Source organism: Pseudorca crassidens, chromosome 1 (genome assembly GCF_039906515.1).
Source record: "Pseudorca crassidens isolate mPseCra1 chromosome 1, mPseCra1.hap1, whole genome shotgun sequence".
NCBI lineage: Eukaryota > Metazoa > Chordata > Mammalia > Artiodactyla > Delphinidae > Pseudorca > Pseudorca crassidens.
This window is the reverse complement of record NC_090296.1, coordinates 193,066,653-193,090,756: the sequence shown is the minus strand read 5'-3', so window position 1 is coordinate 193,090,756 and position 24,104 is coordinate 193,066,653. Positions and strand designations below refer to the sequence as shown.

Below are 24,104 nucleotides of genomic sequence, written 5' to 3'. Positions count from 1 at the left end.
CCTTCCATCTGTAAAAAAGGCAGCTTCTGCGAAGTGGGATGCGACGAGGCCTGCCTGTACCGGAAACGGAGGCAGAAGAGCAGCCTCAGGCGGGATCGCACAGAAACCCCGGGCCTCTGGCATCTCTACCTCACGCTTCTGCTTCTGCCTCACTTCCGCCGTCTGTGTTTAGGGCTAACGCCTTCCAGGAGTGTTGCGCGGGTGAGACTCGTAAAGGGAAGGCTTGCGATTCTTGGATGAAAAGGCCTGTTGTGACAAGCTCTTCTCTCTCCACCCACGGCCCCAGCTTTGCTCTGAGTCTGCAAGACCCGTTGGGGGCATCAGAAGCTGAAGCTGGAGCCCAAGAGAGAGTCCTCTCCTCCCCTCAGATTCCCGGGATGCCCACTCAGATTCAGAGCTGATGCACGGAATCCTCCAGTAGATCGTCTTTAACATTCAAGCGGAAACCACAGACATCTTAAGTTTTAACCTTTTGGCACTTGAAAACCATAAATTTCTCTGACACTCTTAAGAATCTGATTTAACAACAACAAAAAAAAACTAGGAGGAACTAGATGAGATATATTAAATCTGCTGAGTATATCAGGGCTAATTTTTTTTAATCTATTTTATTTTATTTTTTAAATTTTTGGCTGCATTGAGTCTTCGTTGCTGCGCGCGGGCTTTCTCTAGTTGCGGCGAGCAGGGGCTGCTCTTCCCTGCGGTGCGCGGACTTCTCATTGCGGTGGCTTCTCTTGTTGCGGAGCACAGGCTCTAGGCACGCGGGCTCAGTAGTTGCCGCTCACGGGCTCTAGAACGCAGGCTCAGTAGTTGTGGCACATGGGCTCAGCCGCTCCGCGGCATGTGGGATCTTCCCGGACCAGGGCTTGAACCTGTGTCCCCCGCATTGGCAGGTGGATTCTTAACCACTGCGCCACCATGGAAGTCCCAAAGGTATTTTTTTTTAATCCTCCATTCCTTTTTGGAATATGTTTTTCCCCAAAACTCAGAAACATGAAAGTGAAACTAAAGGAAGATTGGGATCCGTAGGCCCTTGTACTCTTGAGCTCTCCTAGATGTTTTTCTCCATTATTTTCTTGACAGTTGTTGGGCTTATTCCCAAGTACCACTTTGTTTCTTTGCACGCAAAAGCCTGGCTCCTCCTCTACTGCCAGCCTCTCCTTACTGCTAGTCAGTAGTTTACATATTGCAATCAGGAATGGAGGGAAAGCACAGATCAACTGGATATGCCGTGTTCCAGGGATGGTGGGGTTTGGCACTTGAGAGAGAGCCCAGCTTAGGTGAGGGAATTCGGCTTTGCTGGGGAAACAGCAAAAGGCAGTGACTAGAATTGACTTGTAGGTGCTGCTTCCTGAGGTCCACCTGGCGAGAGCCTCAGGGCTGAAGCGCCGCGTGGATGCGTCCACCCGTAGGTAGGTGGATGTTTTCTGGTTTTGATTCCTAAGGTTATTTTTTTTTAAATCTCTTTGCTGTGGAAGTAGAACTTAACCTCACAGAAAATCCACGGACAGGGACGAGAGGCAAGTCGTACAGCGCTGTCTAGAATCTCAGGCGTCATGCTGCAATCTAACCCAAACGTAGGAGGAACCTTGGAGATGTGAGGTTTCATTTAACATGATTTTGCTTAAGGGTAAATGAGTTCATTTAAGCGAAGTGCTATACAAGTTTCATATGTAAAGCGTGCAGGTTCCATTCAGATGCCCAACTGTGACCAGGTTGAAGCCATTGCTCGTGGTGTTTGATCTAAACAGGTTCTTGTGCCTTCTGATTGAGTGTCCATTTCAGGGAGCGAGGTAGGGGGTGGGTGGCAGCATACATTGCCTGTCCAGGGAGACACAGATTACCCAGTCAACGGATTAGTTCCAAAGCCTTCTGCATCCTGATTCAGTGCTATCTGCCACTCTGCAATCTGTAGGCTAGCACCTAAAGAGCCGTCTCGCTTTCCATCGGCCTGACCGTGAGTCACCTGCCATGGTCACATCATCCAGTCACCTGGGCTGAGAGAAACTGAGAGGGGAAGATGGCCCCGGGAGCAGGGAGTCCAAATTAATAGCCACAAAGAGGAAGAGGAAGAGGACGAGTAATAATACCTCTAGATATGCTCTTACCATCTGTCCGCATCTGAAAAACAAAAGAAAGACAAAGAAGAGGCTTCCCTGTTGAGACTAGTATTCCAGTTCTGTGACACTGGCTCTGTATTTGTAACATCATTTATATCTAGAACCACAGGACAGATGTGCACCCCTGCATGGTGTCTTTTGTTCAGACTCAAATGAGCACATACAGAAAACGCCACAGAAGCTTCCCGTGGAAATGCTGTTGTATAGGGTGTGCTCCCTGAGTTTGGCTATTATGATCACTAGCTTAATAACTTAAAAGGTCGTTAACGCTGAGCCTTTCCTCAAGGAACCACGTGTGGCCAGGAAAACACCTATCTTTCCATAATAAAAATCCATTCTGATGTTTAATTTGTCCAAAGGAAAGGAAGAAAACCCCAGTGTTTTTATAATGTTCATTTTAACTTAATTCTCTCTCGTAGGCTGTTCCTGTGTTCAGCTAGTTATTACTAATATCAAACGATGGTTAATATTCAGTAAAACCCACTGTACTGTAGAGGAGTTTAATGGCAACCCCTGGTCACACAGTACTTTGAAAGAGAATCTCCCCAGGAGGCAAACGGACTGGGCTCCCAAGCTGGCACCATGATGCATTTACTGCTCACCCTTTCAGCCTCAAAACCCCTGCAGAAACTGGGGAAAACACATAAGAAACTGATGTAGGACCAGAATTTTGTAACAGAGGATAACTGCCCCTAAAGAGTAGAAGACTTGCCTTGGCCTTCACATTTTTTTCCAGTGGACAGCTCTGAATGGGAAGCATGTCTGTCATCGCTTGATGAGTACGGAATTGGGGAATGGATCAGGACATGTTCCTTGGCTAAGACACTCTTTCAGCCCACCAGTAAATGTTTATTAGGTGACTCGTGTGTGGCAGGCACTGGAGGAACAAAAGGATTACGACAGTCCCTGCTTCAGAGGCGCTAATGATCTAGCTGGGAGGATACTTGCGTAGTTGGATATTTCAGTACATTCTAGTAAGTACAGTGATGTATGTTTTCAGTCAGTCAGTCAACAAACGTTCATCATGTGCCCACGGCATGCCGGTCGGAGAGGATACTCAAGAAGACAGACAAGGTTCCTGCTCTCTCGGAGTTCATCTTCCATTCAGGGAGGTGGCAAACAACAAGTAATCAAAATAATTTTATGTGACTGTGGGTGGGAAGGAAGTGAATGTGGTTAAAGAGAGAGAATGTGGGCAAAAAAGACCTCTGTTAGGAACTGACGTTTGAAGTAGACCAGAGTGATGCATCAGTCAGGACTCAGCATTCCTTGGATTGCAAGAAACAGGAAGCGTAAGAGGAATGGAGATGATTTATTTTATGCTTCTAATAATCCAGCAGTACAGTAGACTTCAGGCATGGCATGATCAAGGGCTCAATGTCACTGGACTCCATTTCTCTCCACCTTTCAGTTCTGCTTCGTCTGCTGGTTTGTGTTCCAGGCAGGCTCTCTTCACAGAGCTCACCATGGCTGGCAGCAGACCTGGGCTCCCAATTCAACTGAAACAGAAAAGAAAGGACTTTTCTTCCCAGCAGTGTGCGCTGAGGTCCTAGGTCTTTCTCTGGTTGGCACAGGTTGGCTACAGGCTCATGTATGAACCAGTTTCCGCACCGAGAGTAAAGGGAGAGGTTTGAGACTGAGTTGTTTCGACACCAAAGTTGGGACAGTATAGCCATTCACATCCAAGATATTGAAGCTGTCTCTGTCCATTCCCTCACCTGTGAAATGGGGATAGGAAGAGTGCCTACCTCAGGGAGACCTGGAGAAGAACGTTCAGGCAGAGGGAGTAGCAAGTACAAACCTCAGAAGTGGGCAGGGGCCTGATTTGTTTGTCTATGTGCTGGAGATTGGGAACATGGAGGGTAGTGGCCGAAGAACGGAGAGAACTGGCCGGCAGCTGGACCGTGCCGGAGCGGGCCAGCCTTTGAAGGGTTGTGGTGGCGTCACGTTTATTTTCTCTGCTTCCACTTAGAGACGTCGTCCTATCGGGGCGTCCACAGAACTCCCAGCTGGGTCCTCACCGCCTTTCTCTGGGTAGTGCATAGGTGCCCACTGCTGGCATCTACCCCACTGTTCGAGTCGCTGATCAAAACCACGCTCTTCTGATGGGCAGGGTCTCCAGCTTGGCTTCCAGCCAAGTCCGGCTGGCCTGAGTTGTGCTGGCGTTATTTGGGGCAACTTCCCATGTTTCTGCTTTGGTTCATTTTGTGTTGACGCGATCATTTAACACCTGGAGGGCGATCTTACTGTCTTTAAATTCAGGTTTTCGGGTGGTGCTGCACTCTCGCCCTGACCGTCCTGTCTCTCCAGCCAAGTCCGTATTGGCAGGATATGAAATTTAAAGTGGGTTGTATGAAATGGACAAAAGCAATAATTTGTGATTTCTGCAGTATTAACATCCAGCTGTCCATGTTAACGAATCCATTAGATAATTACTGTTCAGCTTGTGAGAGCCAGATTCAAGTTAGTGAATTTTAATCATTGTGTTTTCTTAGGAATAATTTTTGGAGGGATTAAATGCACATATAGAAATACTTTCTCCCTTCCTTGTCTCTATAAGTAGGTTTGTATATCTGTGTGTATGCTACAAACACATAGACACATACATGGTTGGATGTCTCTTTTTCAATCTCCACATACTATATCCCAAAATAATTCTTGTCATAAAAAATATTCCCCAATACTCCATGTCTGAAGTCTATTAAGGAAGTAGCTTGTTTAGAAAACTTACCAATGCCCTTCCTCTTGTTTCCTTTGCTTTTTAGTTTATTCTGTAAATTGCAACATTTAGCACTTTGCAGTTTAATTTAAAAGGATTACCTATTCTCTTAAATGCTTAAGCAGGGAAGCGAGTTGCAGTCATTGATTTTTCTCTGCATGTATTCTGTGAAAGCTGTATTTGCTCCTTCCCCAGGGAGCATACCCCCTGAACTGCGTGCTTGCTGGTGACAGCTCAGACCTCTGATACATAACCGAAGACCTTGCCTAATATCCTTGCTCCTGCTCGGGGAATTTTTATTAAGTAAAAGCATCATTAGAGTAGACAGGATGATGAAGTTTAATGAGCATCTTTTGTGCATGAGATTGTTAGTTTTGCTCTGCCAGAATCCTGCTTTCTCCCCTCCGTGGGGCAGAGAGCGAGTCTAGAACGTATGGGGTATTTTTAAAATCTGCCTTACATTTTTGTATAGCTTAGTATCTGTCCTAAGCCAGCTACAGATTCCTTTTGACTGTCTATACAGATGCTGTTTACCACATGTATGTGGATAATTTCTTCTTAACACTGTGTGTTGGGGACAGAGAACGGTGACGGTTATAATGGAGGCGAATGTAAAAGACACATCCTGGTGTTAGTGAATTTCACGGAACCACCTCTTGGAGGTCTGATCTCAAAAAATCACTGCCTTTTGAATTAATGAGACTGCTCATGGGAATATGGTAACTGTTCTTTTTTTTTTTTTTTTCTTTAAGACTCAGCAATTTATGTGCTAAGGTTCTGTCACCAGCCCCTCAGAAGCTGCTAGATGGGATAAATAAAGATACTGCAAATGCTTATTAATAATCTAGGCTTCACACTTTGTCCACAGATTCATTTGAGGAGATTTTAAATTTAGCATCCTACCATAAGATTACAGATTAGACACAAAGTGATTTCTCTCCGTTATTGTCACCGGCCATATACTTAGATTTTTCAAATTGGTTCTTTTCTTGGTCTGTATAAGGACTTTCCATGGAAACACCCAAAACAACAGGAGGGAGGCATATGACATGAGCAAATGACTTAAGAACAGCATATTGCACCTCTCATATACCTGGCATTCTGAAACATAATATTTACATAGCACACAATGTGTTTCCAGCAGCTGCCTTGAGTATGTAGAATACAAAAGAAGTGAAGTCCGCAAGTCCCCGCCCTCAGGAAAATGGTAGGCTGTTGAAGAGGACGGAACTGAGAAATCCAGAAAGATGGGAGACAAGATAACTTCGAGCCTAAAGAGTTTGAACTTTGGAGCTGTTGCCTGGGTTTGATCCAGACCTTTTGCTAAGCCTCAGTTCCTTCATTTGCAAAGATAATAAGATAATAAGATAAATCCAACTACCTTGGCTTGTTGTGACAGTGAACGCTGATTGCATGGTTACTATTCACCAGGTGCCCTGATCCAGGTGCTCTACTGGTACTTGGAAATAACAGCCGAGAGCAGAAATCACTTTGTATCTTATGAAGAACTTAATGACGAAATCCCAATAAACCCTCTAGTATTTGGCGAAGGCGGAAATTGGACCGGGGCGGGCGGCAGGGCAGAGAGAGCTGTGAAAGGCCGAAAGATGTGGCTGCGATCTGAGCTACAGAGAGGGTGGAGGCTAGGCGTTTCAGGCAGTAGCAACACAGACCAGCAAAACACAGAGACCGGAGGGATCCTGGCTGACGGGAAAGACTAATCCCAGGCCTTAGATTGATTTAGTGTTAAAAAATTTCGCAGATCGCCTGCAAGGTAGACGGTATACAGATATGACCGTTTTCCAGTGAAGATAACAGAGGTTCTGGAAAGCTATGGGACTCTAAGTTTACTTAGCTAATAGGTGGCAAAACTCACACTCTGCCCACGTTTCCTACAGTCCACGCGGCCTTCCTCCAGACCAGCCTTTCTGCGCTTGGATGGTGAGCGAACAGGGGGAGATGAAGGTGGGTTAGTTAGGCGTTACACGGCATGTTCTGTGGGTGCTCTCTGATCCAGTGGGTAGCGGACGCTGTTTTCCATGCGTAAACCGAGGAGAGAGAATTCCGTCAGTCACGTGTAGGACGCATTGGAGGAAGGAAGGAATCGGTATCAAGGAGACCAAGAAGAGGGAATTCCCTGGCATTCCAGTGGTTGGCACTTGGCACTGTCACTGCCGGGCCCGGTGTTCGATCCCTGGTTGGGGAAGTGAGATCCCACAATCCCCCAAGCCACACGGTGCGGCCGGAAAAAAAAAAAAAAAAAAGACCAAGAAGGGACCTGTTATAATAATCTAATGGCCATGTGGTATAGGCCTATTTTAGGGTAGAAGAAAAAGAATGAATAAAATCATAAGATGATGGAAAAAAGAGCAAGTACCGTAAAGCAGCTTGTTAATCCACTGAGTCACAAACCTTTTGAGAAGCTGATGAAAGCTGTGTTCGCCTCCTGCTGAAAAATGCACATACAGCTTTGCTTGGAGCTCAGATCCTACCCTGGCCCCGGGCTGAGACTGAAGAAAGAGGCAGGTGCCAAAAAGACTTCATCTTGTTGATCCTGGAGGTCTGGAGACTTCAGAGGGACAGACCTGAGGAACTGGGCTAGGGAACTATTGCATGCATTTGGTTGGCTACAATAGCGAAATGTCCTAGTGGGAATTAGGCATAGCAGGGGTTGAAGATGGTGGTGACTTGGAGGGCTCCTATTCAGAGATGATCACGGAAGCTACAAAATCAGATGCTCTTTCTAGGGAAGAGGATAGAGAGAGCTAAAAGCAAAACCCACAAGGGCTGCAGAATTGTTTGGAGAAAGAATAAGTACCAAGATAGTGCATTGGAGCCAAGGGAGGAGGTTTTTCAAGAAGGAAAGCCATGGTCCCCAGTGGTCTTCATTACTGCAGCCATGAAGAGGTGTGAAGGTCTGCAAGAGACCCTTGGATCCAACAGAAACAGTAAGACTCAAATGGATTTTTTTTCCCCAAAATGCAGATGGCCGTATTAAATAAAATGCACCTATCAGCAGTAGAAAAGCGTACATATCATACTAGTCAATATAGTGTTTGTTGAGAAATTCCCTCTGATTCTGGTGGGCTGGAATTGTTTGCTGTACCATCTCAGGTGTCATCAGGCAGGGTGTTGAGTTGCGTGGAGTTTCAGGGGGCCAGTGCACAGGCAGCTTGGATAGGATGCCTCTCAAATGACCAGTCTGGTGACCTCTGCCGTCCGTGGCATCATTTCATGATGACTTCTCCAGAGCTGGTCTTTGGCTGGGATTCTGCAGATGGCAGCTCAGGGCAGGGCCCGCTCCCACAGGGACGAGAACGAGAGCCCTTGTGAGCCGAGTGATGGTGCCTCTTTCCTCTCCCACAGCACAGAGCATCTGCAGGTATCTCACCTTGGAGGAATCCCTTCAGCAACAGAAGCCTGTTCATCAGGCACCTGAGCGTAATTGATCCTGTCCTGTCACCTGAGATGGTTCTCTGTTCATTTTTCTGCCCTCCTCGAACATCTCCCAGTTATCCTCTATAGACCTCAGATTTCAGGGGACAGAAGATTTTCCAAGACCCTGTGCCACAGCTTCCCTCCATATACTGAGTGGATCACTTGACCCACCAGCGGCTGTGGCCTATCAGTGACCGTGAGCCGGGTTCCTCTGTCAGTGCTCTCAAGCCGCCATGGTCAGATTTCAGTGCCCACCAGAAACCTCCCCGAGAAAGGATCTCCCCACAGGCTCATGGGGGCAAAGTTGATCCCAGCTGTGCTCTGTGCATGCGCAGAGCCAGGGTCTGAGAAGCAGGCGGAACTGGCCAGCATCGCCTGAGCCGCGGGCCTTCGTGAGGGGCTGAAGGAGCAGCTGCTGCCCTGGAACACTTGCTCTGAAACCCCTGCTCTGAGCCTGCGCACACAGGACCTTGTCCATGTCTGATTACTCTCCCTCCACAAGCCCTGCAAGGTAGCAGTGTCCATCATTTTGCAGAGGAGGACATCAGACTGTGACAGAAGTTAGTCACCTTCTCAATGTCACATGTCCTTTGGGGCAGACAGGGTGCAGGAATGCAGAGGAGAGTGAAGCCCCAGGTCTGTTCTCCAGAATCCCCTGTGCAGGACGCCAGGGCTCCTGTAGGGCGGGATGGGTACTGTCTGAGCAGAGCACTGAGGGGATGTGCTCATCCAGAAAGCACCTTGTGCCACGGTCTGGAGGGTAGTTGGGACTCTTCCAAGGTCGAAGAGGCGGAAGGTACGTCATGAGAGGAGAGTATGGGTGATCACAGGGACGGAAATCCATCCTAAAGGCTGTGGGCTGTGTTGATCTATCCAACCAAATGCATACAATAGTTCCTAAAGGCTGTGGGCTGTATTGATCTGTCCTGTTTTCCACTTTCTCTATCTTATGATGCTTTGGCATCTTGGGGGTCTTGCTGCCTGGGGAGACTCCCAAGCTAGCTCATCCCTAGAGGAGCAAACAACTCATCTGTTAGCGCATCTTTTCGTATCCAAGCCAACCAACCCCGAACCCCTATCCTAACTACCTCTTTTCTCTGACTCACATGCACCAAGCCAGTATTCCCCATGACCCAGAGCCAGGTACTGGATAACTAGAGATCACCTCTTTAGCCCTGGGCTCTGAAATTTTAATCACATCATTCACTTCTAAACTCACTCGTACCCTGCCTCACCCCTTCCTTTTTGTGAAACCACTATAAAGGCTCTGGGCTTTGCTCTCCTGAGCGCCTCTGTCTCCTAACCAGCCCTTGTGCTTCCCCGTGTGGCCCTGCACACAGCTGCATGTAACAAAACGCTTTCAAAGGCACAGACCTCTCCGTCTCCTCCCTGTAACCTCTATGAATTAAATCCTGGGGACATCTCAAGCATGGGCCATGACTCTTAGCTTCAGAGTATGGAGAGAGCCAGTCCCTTCCTGTCTCATTGTGGCAGAGAGGGGACAGTTGGCCTGCCCATTTCCTCTCCCTCTAGTGGAAACAGCACCCGTTTTTCCTTGGGGACACTCCTTTGCGCCCTCTCTGCAACTTAGTTTTTTTTTTTTTTTTTTTTTTTTTTGCGGTACGCGGGCCTCTCACTGTTGTGGCCTCTCCCGTTGCGGAGCACAGGCTCCGGACGCGCAGGCTCAGCGGCCATGGCTCAGGGGCCCAGCCGCTCCGCGGCATGTGGGATCCTCCCGGACCGGGGCACGAACCCGCATCCCCTGCATCGGCAGGCAGACTCTCAACCACTGCGCCACCAGGGAAGCCCTGCAACTTAGTTTTTAACTTTTCCTTCTTTTCAGTGAATTATTACCCCAGAATTTTTTTTTTTCCCCCTGCTGAAATTAAGCAAACTCCTCACAGACAGCCCCAGAGAGGCTCACTTACTGTATCGGTTCCCTGTTGCTACTGTTAACAAATGACTGTGATCGTTTTGTGTTTTCTAACATTTTATTTTGGGGTATAGCCAATTGACAATGTTGTGATAACAGATTACCATGATATTAGAGGCCCGAACCATAACCAGTGTACTATGTTACAGTCCCGGGTGTCGAAGCCTGCAATTTAGGCGTCAGCAGGGTTTTGCCCTTCCAGAGGCTCCAGGGGAGAACGCGTTTCCTTGCCTTCCTAGGGTCTAGAGTCTGCCTGCATTCCTTTCTCCACGTCAAAGCCGGCAGCTGAGCCTGTTCAGATCTCTGACTCTGGCCTTCCAGCCCCCCTCTTAAAAGGACCCTTGGGATTACTTTGGGCCCACCCAGATAATCCAGAATAATCTCTCCATTGCAAGATCCTTAACTTAACCAGCTCTGCAAAGTCCCTTTTGCAATATAAGGTAACATACTCACAGGTTTCAGGGATTTAGGATGTGGACATTTTGGGGGGCCATTATTCTGCCTGCTACACTTACTTAATTGCCTGGAGGCCCCGTGGCTAATAGCTGGTGGAACCCAAGACTGGGGACCCTGAGATGCTTGTCCTTACTGCTCTTCCAGAGCCACGTCTCCAGGTAGGAATGGCCGCTCATGTATCCAATCTACAGATGAGAGTCAAGTGCCGGCCACACAGCTGGAGGAGGGAAAGCGTCCCGCAGCGCAGGGCACAGTCATCCCGGCTTTGCTGGTGACTCACAGAAGTGGGGCAATGCATTTAGCTCTGCCTTAGGTGCCTTCTTCAAAGAGGATTCGAACCTTTCTTCCAGAGATGCTTGGGGATTTGGCGTCGATAAAAAAATACCGTATTCTTTTTCAGAGGAAAAAGCCCTAGAGAAGTAAAGTAATCATATAATTATCTTCTTTTAATCACTCTGACTATAACCCCACGTCAGTCTTGTTTTTCCACAAGCCCTCGTGGGCCACGTCCAATAGTCCTGTCCTGGTGCCAGGCTCATTTCACCGCCATGGCCACCCTGTGAGAAAACGCATCATCTTTTAACAGATGAAGAAACTGAGGCACGGTGGGGTGAGGCTTGCTAATCATTTGCCCAGAACGAACGGTTCGTAAAGTGGCAAAACGAGGATTTTAAGCATCAAGTTCAGGACTGCTATCTCCCGTCCGGCCCTTTGTAGCGAGTGGCTTGCTGTGTAGCCCCAGGAAGGCCGGGCACGCAGTGGGGTTTGAGTCCGAAAAGGCAGGCGTTGAAACGTTGGAACATTCCAGTTCCTTCCTGAAAAGAGGAGCCTTGCTGAGTCCCGAGCAGCTTCTGCACCGCCTTCTGAAATGACTCTGCTGGGTTACCGCCGTCAGGGCCCCGCGACACTGCCACCCTCTCTGGGAAGGCTTCCGTGCCTGCGTGTTCAGGATGTGGTCCCCAGCAGGCCTGCATCACGTCTTTCGTCTCTTCTCCCTCCTCTGACCCCTTTATTTCTTTTGATACCACTTTCCCAGCACCTGAGTCTTGCCGGGTTTCCAAATTCGTGAGCGAAGGAGTTGTGTTTCTGCAGATTTTTGTAATCCTTAACATCTGATGCTGTCTGCGAGTAAAACTGTGTATACTTCTTTCCTTTATGGGGATAAGAGTTTGGAAAATAGAGGAGAGACATGTGAAGCTGTAAGGAAGCAGTACCATGGGTGCAGGTTCTGAGACCATAGGTGCCCGTGTGAATGCACAGAACAGGGTAGTCAGACCTTGGCTTCGTGCCAGGTGGGCGGAGCTTGGAGCACATCCCACTGGAGCGCTAAGCCCCTGCTCTGGAGGAAAGCGGCATCCTAGGCGGAGACGGGCAGACGCCATGAGAGCATACGCTTGTCTCAGAGGGTGTGTTGATAAAGGTGAGGAATGTAAGGGCCAGCTCCACTTTGGCTCAGGGTTTCCTCTCCCTGTTGGCGTATCTGGGAGACACGCTGGAGGGGCAGGGGAAGGGGTGCACGGGTTGGAGCCTCCCACGTAATGCAAGGTATTCTTCCTGTCTCAGGATCCTTAGTCTCACCTCTGCAGAGTCCCCTTTGCCCTGTAAGGTGACAATAACGAGTTCCGGGGGTATTAGGACAGGGACATCATTGGGGGTTGCAGTGGCAACAGTGGTGAAGCCGGACTGGCTGAACCTTCCTTTCTGCCTAAACCAATGTTTCTTTCCCTGGATCCAGGAACCCCAGGTGTCCAGGGCACAGAACCAGCCGCTCTTTTTAAAGTCTAGGGGAGGGGGTCCTGTGTTGGTTTGAAGCTCCGTTTTCCTGGGTGGCAGGTTCTCCTGGGGAGGAAGATGTTTCTGCTCAGGGGTGCCGGGGAGGACTGGGCCTGCGTCTCCATTCAATTAGCCAGAAGTCCTCTAAGGGAACTTCTACAGACTTTGAACGCTGACTTGCAAGTGCTGATATGACCCATCTAGGACATGTGGTACCTCCTTCACCCTCCCCTTTACCCGGAGAACGTTCCTAGCACCTGGCTGGACTTAACATTCTTCAGCTCGTAGCTCTGTCTGCTGCCACGTCCTGCATTCTAAACTCCTTGGGAGCAGAAACCCATCTTCGTGACCACTGTCGGTAGATGCTGCTTGTTACTGCTTCTGAGGAGATGCTTGGAAGCCTCTGGAGAAGATAGACTACGTCTGACCTGTCAAAACCCAGTGTCCAGCTTTCCCTAAGCGTCCAGTCAATTGGACAGCTCCGAGCACCAGGTCCCTCCCTCGGCCTGTCAACCACAGCGTCGGTGTCATCAAGAGCATCAGTATATGCCCAGTGCAGGAGAGGGTGTCGATTCCCTGCGTGGATCCTAGAACACGGGACACCTTGTACAGGAAGGTCAGTCTTTGTGTCCGCCCTGTTCAGTTAGCATAAGGCAGTTGCACCAAGTGGGGTCAGACACTGCCTTCCCTCTGGAAGCACTGAGACACCCACCTGCCTCTCTCAGCGGCACAGTTATATCAATAAGGGGAGTTAGGGTTGAGCTGTATTTATCTTAGGGTGGCTTTTAATTTCGTTTAATCAGAGTTACTCATAAATTACTGATTAATTACTACCTGCTGTTGGGTTCCAGCCCCTCAGCCGCGGAGCTCACTCTGCTCTGCGAGGGATGCCATGGCTGTAATCGTAGGCTACTTTGTCAACATTTAATCAGCGGCACTTATTAACATGGCATTGATGGGTGGTCGCCATCCCAGCGCCATCCGTCACGGGTGAGCAGCTAGCGAGGGCTCAGACACCATCGCTCTCTGTCACGTCACCCGGCCCTGGGGTTCTCGGGCCGGAATGCTGTTCCCTTTGCACTAAGTGGACACTCCATCTTTTCAGTTTGGCCCAATTTCTGTCACTGTCGACTTCAGCACTCGTGGCCCGTGGAGCTGCAGTCCGGATCGGCCAGGCTAGGCGTCATGGTCCCCCTAGTCCTGGCTCTCTCTTCCTTTGCTGATTTCACACTTAGCCCAGGGAGTGTAGGATTCCAAGAGACTTGTCCAGAATTGGACTTCATGGCATGGTGGGGAGAGAGAGAGAGAATGTGTGTGTGTGTGTGTGTAAGACAGTTTATAGTTCTTAAATCCAGCATATGACCCAGAGAAAACAGAAATGACCTTGTGGTGTTCTTTGGCTTCCTGAATATTCCTAGAGATGAATCTGTTGATGAAAACGCTGCCATAGAAGCATATCTTGTGTTCACAAGGTAGATCTCACGGTGTCCCCTCCTCTCTCTTTTCAGCCTCTACGGCAGACACATGCAGGCAAACCCAGAACCGCCGAAGAAAAATAATGACAAATCGAAAAAGATCAGCCGGAAACCCCTGACAGCCAAGAACAAATAAGGGGTTGGCATGGGCTGGCCTCCTGATGGCTTCTCTCCTTATTACTTCGGTTCTCTCTTTTTCTATCTCACAAATGAATACTGTGTGTGTTTGTTTTGCTTTTTCTCTTTCTAGCGCTTACCACCTTACCTTTTAAATTCTTTTGGTGGGTGGTAGATTTTTCATAAGTTCTTCAAACCATTTCCATTTGTTTCCTTGAAATTGCCAAAGGCAGGCTTAGTTCAGCTGCAAATTCCATATGAGACACAGCTTTCAGCTCCTTGAATAGATGTTCACAGAGTTGCTTATTATGAAAAGAATAATTAAAATCATGTAATCATTTAAATGCTACAGGTAACACTGTTTATTCACAGAACTCATTATTTTTGCTTTATTAACAGTTTTCCTTCACCACCGAGATTTTATGTCAACTTCCAAATGATTTTAATAAAATCTTGACTTCGTGTCACATGTTGCTTCTTGAATAAAAAAAATCTGATCTTGGGTATACCCATTTTTGTTTACTTTTCTCCCCCAGATGATCTTATCTACTTTTATTGGTTGTCGATGACAAACTCTGAAACTTTCCATGAAAGAAATGCAGCATTAAATCAGAGTTAGTTTCTTCTCACATCGATTTGTCAGTTTTTTTTTTTTTTCCTTTGAGGACTGTTTCTAAATTAGGAAGGAGCAGAAAAACAAATCTCTTGGAGATTTTGCCAAAAGATTTTGGAAAGCAGCATTGCTTAGCTGAAGGAATGGTGACTTCTGCCAGTGGCTGGTCGACAAGAGCTGTGAAACAGAGAGAGAAAAATACTCAAGTGTGTTTCTTGTCACTGCAGAAAATCTGCTCATATCAGAGCATCCTCCTAAGTGACTGTGATGATGCCAAAGAAGTTGTGTAAATGTGCACACTCTATACCACACCCAGTGTAGAAACTGCAGCGGCAGAATCATTAAACAAGTAATTGTTTACCTCTGTGGTAGGCAGCTTTGCTCTTGTCTACAGTAATGTGTATGTCAGTGGAAACACATCCAAGCAGAATGTTTGCGCTAAAGGGACTGCCAACCCTGGAATGTCTTAAAAGGTGTGTGAAGATGTAACATTGTCTCAGGTGGATCGTCTGTGTCTACCCCTGCATCTTCTTTTCTCCATCTCACAGCTGAAACCCTGAGACCAAGACCACTGGAACAGAGAAAAAACCAGAATCAAAACACAGCCAAAAATCCTGAGTTACTTAGGAAATGGATGCGTTCGAATCACAGAAATCACTACTGAAGGTCTATACTTCTTGTTTCTGGATAACTTCCTGATAAAACATTCACCATGGGAAGAAGAATTCCCAGGTGCCATCACCTGTTTGGGGATTTCGTTGATGTAATTTTTCTAGCTGCAATCTTTGCCTCAGCCTGACTTTTGTTAAATTTTTTTTAGCTTGTGAAATTAACAGGAGGAAGAACAATACCTCAACTATTGGTGATTGGAAAGACTTCATCTAAAATTAAACTAGCAACAAAGCCTTAGTAAAACTACCACAATATAGTCTTTTGAATAATTTTTTTTAAAAGATGAACACTCTAGATAGACATATGGGCAATACACGAAAATTCACCGGGAGGAAATATCCCCAAGAACCATGGAAAAAAAAAAAAAGTCCAGCCTTACTAGTAGCCAGAAAGATATAAATCAAAGCAAAAATAAGACAGCTGTAACAATAAGAAATGTGCATATATTTTTTTAAGCTCGTGTTAAGTGCTAGAGGGAGTAATATGAGATAAACATTCTTATACGCTGCTATTGGGAATATTAAATTTCTCTCCAGAAAGGTGGTAGGAATTTAATGATAACTAGCAAAACTTTAAGATGGGAAAGGAGGGTTAACGGTGTATCCACATGATAAACTTTTATGAAGACATTAAAAATTATTGAACGATATCTAGGGGCAAAGGGAGATAATCATATCCAGTTAAGTAAAAAAAAGTCACACTTAAAAAACTATATGAGTGGTCCCAATTGTGGAAGAAGGAAATTGTGTTTATAATATGTATACACAGAAAAATGGAAATGGACTTGGATTTTATGGCTGATAAATTATTTCTGTATGGTAGGTTAAAAATTTTTAAATTCCTTTTTATACTTATTCTGTACTTTAAATTCTCTGTAATCAGCATGTATATTTTTATAATCAGAAAATATTAAATGTATATCTTTTCAAAACAGAATTGGTATATTATGCAGTCCAGAAAATATCATATATGTAAGTGCAAGGCGTAATGTAAAATCTCAAGGGGGTTTTCTGCTTTTCTTTTGTCACCAAAGTGTGTTTTCACGTCTTTTCATACAGTCTTTTTGGTTACTTGATAACTGGATTTACAAAATATCTACTTTTCAAAAGGTAGCACTTTTTTTCTCCCAGTCTTATTGTGATATAATTGACAAACACTGTATAACTTGAAGGTATACATTATAAATGACTTAAGCATGTTGTGAAGTGATGACCATGGTAAGTTTAGTTAACATCCATCATCTCGTATTAGTACCCGCAAAAAAGAAAAAAGAAAGTTTGTTTTCTTGTGATGAGACCTCTTAGCATCCATCCTCTTAACAACTTTTAAATATGCAGTACAGCAGTGTTACGTGATATCCTCAGTACTTAGTTATAACTGGCAGGTTATATCTTTTGACCACCATCATCCAGTTCCTCCAGCCCCACTCCGTGCCTCTGGTAACTGCAAATCTGATCTCTTTTCCTATCATTTTGTTTTTTAGATTCCACAAGTAAGTGATCATACAGTATTTGTCTTTCTCTGTCTGCCTTAACTCGCTTCGCGTAATGTCCTCAAGGTCCGTCCATGTTGCCACAAACGGCAGGATTTCCCTCTTTTTATGGCTGAATAATATTCCATTTATATAAATATAACACAATTTCTTTATCCAGTCATCCTTCGACGTTGTTTCTATGTCTTGGCTGCCATGACTAATGCTGCTGTGAATGTGAGGGTGCAGATATCTCTTTAACATAGTGTTTTCATCTTTTGGATATATTCCCAGAAGTGGAATTGCTGGATCATATGGTAGTTCCAGCTTTAATTTTTGTGGAACCTCCCTAGTGTTCTCCATAGTAGCTGTACCAATTTACAGTCCCGCAGACAGTGCACAAGGGTTCCCTTTTCTCCACATCCTCGCCAGCAGTTTTTCCCTTGTCTTTTTGATGATAGCCATTCTAACCAATGTGTGCTGATTGTGGGTTTTTTTGTTTTGTTTTTTTTTGCGCGGTACGCGGGCCTCTCACTGTTGTGGCCTCTCCGTTGTGGAGCACAGGCTCCGGACGCGCAGGCTCAGCAGCCATGGCTCACGGGGCCAGCCGCTCTGCGGCACGTGGGATCCTCCCGGACCGGGGCACGAACCCGTGTCCCCTGCATCGGCAGGCGGACTCTCAACCACTGCGCCACCAGGGAAGCCCACCGATTGTGGTTTTGATTTGCATTTCCCTGCTGATATTGAGCATATTTTCGTGTACGGTTGGCCATTCATGTATCCTTGGGAAAATATCTATTCAGGTGTTTTGCCAGTTGTTTAATTGGATTATTTGTTGCTATTGGGTTGTATGAGTTATTTATATCTTTTGGATGTTAAGCCCTTATCAGGTATATGGTTTGCGATTTTTTTTGCCCGTTCCATAGGTTGTCTTCATTTTGTTGACGGTTTCCTTTGCTGTGCAGAAGCTTTTTAGTTTTGATTTAGTGCAACTTGTTTATTTTGTTGCTTGATGCTTTAGTTGTTATATCTAAAAAATTATTGCCAGGACCTATGTCATAGAGCTATTTTCCTGTGTTTTCTCCCCAAAGTTTTAGAGTTTCTGGTCTTATATGTAAGTTTATACATTTTGAGTTAAATTTGGTCAGTGGTATAAGTTAGAGCTTATATCACTTCATTATTTTACACATGAATGTTAGTTTTCCCAGCACCATTCATTGAAGAGACTGTCTTTTCTCCACTGAGTATTCTTGGCTCCCTTGTCAAATTTTAGTTGACTGTATATGCATGGGTTTCTTTCTGGACTCTTGATTCACTTCCATTGTTCAATGTGTCTGTTTTCATGCTAGTACCATACTGGTTTAATTATTGTAGCTTTATAATAAAGGTTGAAATCAGGAAATATGATGCCTCCTGCTTTGTTCTTTCTCAGGATTGCTTTGGCTATTTGGAGTCTTTCGTGGTTCCATGTAAACTTTATGATTGTTTCTCTACCTCTGTAAAAAAAAAATGTCATTGGAATCTTGATATAGATTGCTTTTAATCTATGTATGACTTTGAGTAGTATGGACATTTTAACATTAATTCTTCCAGCCCATTAACACAGGATACCTTTCCATATTTTTTTGTGTTCCTCAATTACCTTTATCAATGTCTTGTTTTCAGTGTAGAGATCTTTCACTTCCTTAGTGAAACTTATGCCTAAGTATTTTATTGTTTTTGATGCTGTTGTAAATGGGATTATTTCCTTTACTTCTTATTCAGATAATCCATTATTATTATATAGAAATTTTACTGATTTTTAAAAATATTTATTTATTTATTTTTGGCTGTGTTAGGTCTTTGTTGCTGCACACGGGCTTTCTCTAGTTGTGGCAAGCGGGGGCTACTCTTTGTTGCGGTGCACGGGCTTCTCCTTACGGTGGCTTCTCTTGTGGAGCATGGGCTCTAGGCGCGTGGGCTTCAGTAGTTGTGGCTCACGGGCTCCAGTAGTTGTGGCTTGCGGGCTCTAGAGCGCAGGCTCAGTAGTTGTGGCGCACAGGCTTAGTTGCTCCGCGGCATGTGGGATCTTCCTGGACCAGGGCTCGAACCTGTGTCCCCTGCATTGGCAGGTGGATTCTTAACCACTGCGCCACCAGGGAAGCCCTCTACTGAGTTTTGTATGTTAATTTTGTATCCTGCAGCTTTATAGAATTCATTGATTAGATCTAACAGTTTTTGTGGAGTCTTGAGGATTTTCTCTATATAAAATCCTGTCATCTACAAAGAGACAATTCCATTTGTTCCTTTACAGTTATGATGCCTTTGTTTCTTTTTCTTGCCTGATTGCTCTGGCTGAGACTTCCTGTATTATTTTGAATACATGTGGTGACACTGGGCACCCGTGTCTTGTATTTGATCTTTGAGAAAAATCTTTCAACCTTTTACGGTTGAGTATGACGTTAGCTGTGGGTTTGTCATATATGGTCTTTATTATGCTGAGATTTGTTCCTTCTGTACCTAACTTTTTTAAGAGTTTTTATCATGAATGGATGTTGAATTTTGTCAGATGTTTTTTCTGCATCTGTTGAGTTGGATCATCTGATTTTTTTCTTTCAGACTATTAGTGTCATATATGACATTTATTGATTTGTGTATGTTGAACCATTCTTGCATGTCAGAAATGAATCCCATTTGATCATGGTGAATGATCCTTTCAGTGTGCTGCTAAATGCAGTTTGCTAATATTTTATTGAGAATATTTACATCTATATTCAGCAGGGATATTGGCCTGCAGTTTCCTTTTCTTGTAGTGTCCTTTTCAGGCTTTGGTATCAGGGTAATGGTGGCCTCATAAAATGAGTTTGGGAATGTTCCCTTCTCTTGGATTTTTTGGAAGAGTTTGAAGAAGATTGGTGTTAATTCTTTTTATTATCAGTAAGTATAGTTGATTTACAGTACTTTACAACATAGTGACTCAGTATTTTTATAGCTTATATTCCATTTAAAATTATTATAAAATATTGGCTATATTCACTGTGAAGAATATACCCTTGTTGCTTATTTATTTGATACATAGTAGCTTGTATCTCTTAATCACCTACCCCTCCTTTGCCCCTCCCACCTTCCCTCTTGCCACTGGTAACCACCAGTTTGTTCTCTATATCTGTGAGTCTGTTTCTATTTTGTTATATTCATTCATTTTATTTTTTAGATACCACATGTAAGTGATAACGTGCAGTATTTATCTTTCTCTGTCCAACTTATTTCACTGAGCATAACACCCTCCAGGCCCATCCATGTTGTTGCAAATGGCAGAATTTCATTATTTTCATGGTTCAGTAACATTCCATTGTGCATATATATACAACATGGTGTGAATTCTTGTTTAATTGTTTGGCAGAATTCACCAGTGAAGTCATCTAGTCCTGGGCTTTTCTTTGTTGGGAGGTTTTTGATTACTGATTCAATCTCCTTACTAGGACAGTCAGCCCTCCCTATCTGTGAGCTCCACATCTATGGATTCACCCAGACGTGGAACAAAACTATATTTTTTTAAATTCCAGAAAGCCCCAAAAAGCAAAACTTGAATCTGCCACATGGCAACAACTGTTCACAAAGCATTTAAATTGCATTTACAACTATCTACATAGTATTTACATTGTATTAGGTATTATACGTACTCTTGAGATGATTTAAAGTATATGGGAAGGCTGCGTAAGTTATATGCAAATACTCTGCCATTTGATATAAGGGACTAGAGCATCTGAGGATTTAGTATCTGTGTGGGGTCCTGGAATGAATTCCCCACAGATATTCGAGGACGACCAATTCTGTTCATATTTTCTGTTTCTGTGATATCCATTGTAATGTCTCATCTTTTATTTATAATTATTTTGATTTGGGTCCTCTCTTATTTCCTAAGTTAGCCTAGCTAAAGGTTTGTCAATTTTGTTTATGTTTTCAAAGAACCAACTCTTAGTTTCGTAAATTATTGTTTCCCTCCTCTCTGTTTCATTTATTTCTGCTCTAATCTTTATTATTTCCTTCCTTTTGCTAACTTTGGTTTCAGTTTGTTTTTCTTCTTCTAGTTCCGTGAGGCATAGGGTTAGATTGTTTACTTGAGATCTTTCTTGTTTCTTAATGTAGACGATTATTGCTGGGAGCCACCTGGTTAGACTGCGTTTGCTGCATTCCATAAGTTTTGGCGTGCGGTGTTTCCATTTTCATTTGTTCAAGATACTTTTTAAAATTTTCTCTTTAATTTCTTCTTTGATCCATTAGTTGTTCAGGAGAGTGTTGTTTAATTTCCATGTGTTAATGAGTTTTCCAGTTTTCCACCTGTTATTGATTTCTAGTTTCATTGTGATCAAAGATACTTGGTATGGATTCAGTCTTTCTGAATTTGTTAACACTTGTTTTGTGGCCTAACATATGGTCTATTCTAGAAAATGTTCCATGTACCCTTGGGAAGAATCTGTATTCTGCTGTTGTTGGATAGGATGGTCTCTGTATTTCTAGGTCCATTTAGTCCATAGTTTGTTCAAATTCACTGTTTCCTTATTGAGTCTCATCTCTCCATTGTTGGGAGTGCCATATTAAAGTCCCCAGCTATTATTGTATTGCTGTTTATTTCTCTTTTCAGTTCTGTTTTTGCTTTATATTTGTAGTTGCTCTGATGTTGGGTGCCTAAATATTTACAATTATCATGTAGTCTTGAGGGATTGACCCCCCCCTTATCATTATATAATAGCCTGCTTTGTCTCTTTTTACCGTTTTTAGTTTAACGTCTATTTTGTGTAAGTGTAGCTACCCATGGTTTTGTGTGTGTGTTACCATCTGCATGAAATATCTTTTTCTATCCCTTTACTCTCAATCTATGTGTGTCATTAAGGCTAAAGTGAATCTCTTGTGTGCAGTGTATTTTTTTAATCTATTCATTCTATGTCTTTTGATTAAAGAATTTAATCAGTTTACTCTTAAAGTAATTATTGATAAGTCAGGACTCATTATTCCTGTTTTGTTCATTGTTTTTCAGCTGTTTTGTAGATCCATTGCTGCTTGCTGCTTCTCCTGCTGTCTGGTGTGTGTCTGTGTGTGTGTGTGTGTGTGTGTGTTTTGATGTCTTTTGGTGTGAATATGCTTTGACATCTTTATCATGTTCATTTTCGTAATTACTACAGGGTTTTTTTTTTTTCGCCTTTTGGTTACCATGAGGCTTACATAAAATATTTTAAGCTTATAACACTATTTTAAACTGATAACAAATTAACTTTTATAGCATTCCTAAACTTTATACTTTTACTTCTCCTCTCCTTCACATTTTAGGTTATTGATGTTACAGTTTACATATTTTTGGATTGTGTATCCAGTAACAGATTATGGTAGTTATGTTTATTTTTACTGCATTTGCTTCCTAAGTTTTAAACAAGACTTGTGAGTGAACTATTCACCACTACTTTCATATTACACAATTGAACTTTGGTACATTTACCATTACCTGTGAGTTTTATGCTATCGTCTTAAATTTTTATGATGTTAATTAATTAGCACCGTTTTACTTCCTCTCAGAGACTCCCTTTAGCATTTCTTGTGAAGTAGGTCTAGTGGTGATGAACTCCCTCAGCTTTTGTTTGGGAGTCTTTATCCTTCCTTCATTTGTGAAGGACAGCTTCACCAGGTATAGAATTCTTGGTTGACAGGTTTTTTTAAATTTCATTATTTTGATTTATATTATTCCATTCTCTTCTGTTCTCCAGAAACAGAAAATTTTCCATTGAGACATCTACCAATGGTCTTATATGGGTTTCCTTGTATGGAACTTTTCTCTTTTCTCTTGCTGCTTTCAGAATTATTTAATTTGTTTTTGACTTTTGACAGTTTAACTATAATGTATTTTGATGTAACCTTACTTGGATGCAGTCTGTTTGGAGTTAGGTCTCATGGATCTGAATGTTCATTTCTTTCCCCAGGTTTGGCATGTTTTCAGCCACTGTTGCTTTAAATACACTTGCTGTCCCTTTCTCTTTCTCTTGTCTTCTTGGAATTCCCATAATGTGTATATTGTTTCTTTTGATTGTGTCCTGTAAGTCTTGTAGGCTTTCTTCACTCTTTTTCATTCTTTTTTCTTTTTGCTCCTCTGACTGGATAATTTCAAGTGTCCTGTCTTCTAGGTCATTGATTCTTTCTTCCGCATGGTTAAGTCTGGTTTTGAAACTTTCTGTTGACTCCTTCAGTTCAGGCGTTGTATCTTTCAACCCTAGGAGTTCTGTTCAGGTTTTTCTGACGGTTTCTATTTCTTTATTGAGCTTCTCATTTTGTTCATGCATCGTATTCTTAGTTCTGTTCAGCTGTCTGAGTGTTCTTGCAGTTCACTAAACTTCTTTCAGCGGATTATTCTGAATTCTTTGACTGTTCACAGAGGGTCCGTCATTAGAGCTTTATTAGTTTCCTTTGGTGGTGTCATATCTACCTCCTTTTTTTGTGATCCTTGACTCCTTACACTGGCGTCTATGCATTTGAGTAATCCGGCTCCTCTTCTAGACTTTATGGGTTTGCTTTGGCAGGGGAAGATCTTCACCCGTCAGCTCAGTTTGGGCTTCTGGGTGTGTCTTCTCGTACTATCCTTGGACAGGTGGGGCCTGCTATTACGGTCTTTTTTGGTACGAGTCAGCTGCTGAAGCTCTGGAGATAGGGACAGGGGGCGTGTGACACTGGTTGAGAACAGATGGATAGAACTGCTGACTTGTTTTCCTGCTCAAGTTAAGCCATAGGAGGGGGTCCCTGGGAGCCTGGAGTCTCTGGTCAGGCTTACTCGTTGGTCTGGATTGGGTCCTGTACTCAGCAGTAGGCAGGGCTATGAATTATGAATAGTTCCCCTGCCCTGGCTGCACAGCAGGATGGGACCCAGAGTCTGTACGGCTCATTGTTTGGGGGCCCAGATGAAGCCAGAGTGTACACTGAATAGCCTGGTCGGTGAGGCTACCAGGTTTGCTCCGCAGATGGAGGGAGCCACAGGCGGCGCTCGCTGCTCAGGTATCAGTAGAAGCAGGGCTGTTGAATGGGCTGCACAGCTTCCTGTGTGTTCTGGTCAGCTTCCCTGGTGAGACAGGCTGAAGACTCTATTCAGCAAAGAAGGGGCTACAGATGAGATCCGCTGACTGGGCACCGCAAGAGAAGCAGCTCTTTAGCCAGTAAAGCTGTTCATTTGCTGTCTTAACTCAAGCCAACCCGCACCCCAAGTTCCCTGGCCGAACAGAGCCACTGGCTTGATTCTGAAAACTATTGGTTCTGCCTGTCCTTCTCTGGGCTCAAGTGCCACTGAGTCATACAGCTTCC

General features: G+C 44.2%; 1 protein-coding gene across 5 annotated transcripts in view; it reads left to right on the top strand.

The window, feature by feature from the left end:
* RSU1 (Ras suppressor protein 1) overlaps positions 1-24,104 on the top strand; it is a 366,553-nt gene that overhangs the window by 180,549 nt on the left and 161,900 nt on the right. For 4 of the 5 annotated variants that reach the window (XM_067704126.1, XM_067704106.1, XM_067704117.1 and 1 more), the window contains one exon: positions 13,948-14,498. The exons of the other annotated variant lie outside the window; for it this stretch is intronic. In XM_067704126.1, the coding sequence (XP_067560227.1) occupies positions 13,948-14,050 (103 nt within the window). In that variant the 3' untranslated portion in view covers positions 14,051-14,498. Of the gene's footprint in view, positions 1-13,947; positions 14,499-24,104 lie in introns of those variants that run through there. 5 annotated transcript variants of the gene reach the window in all.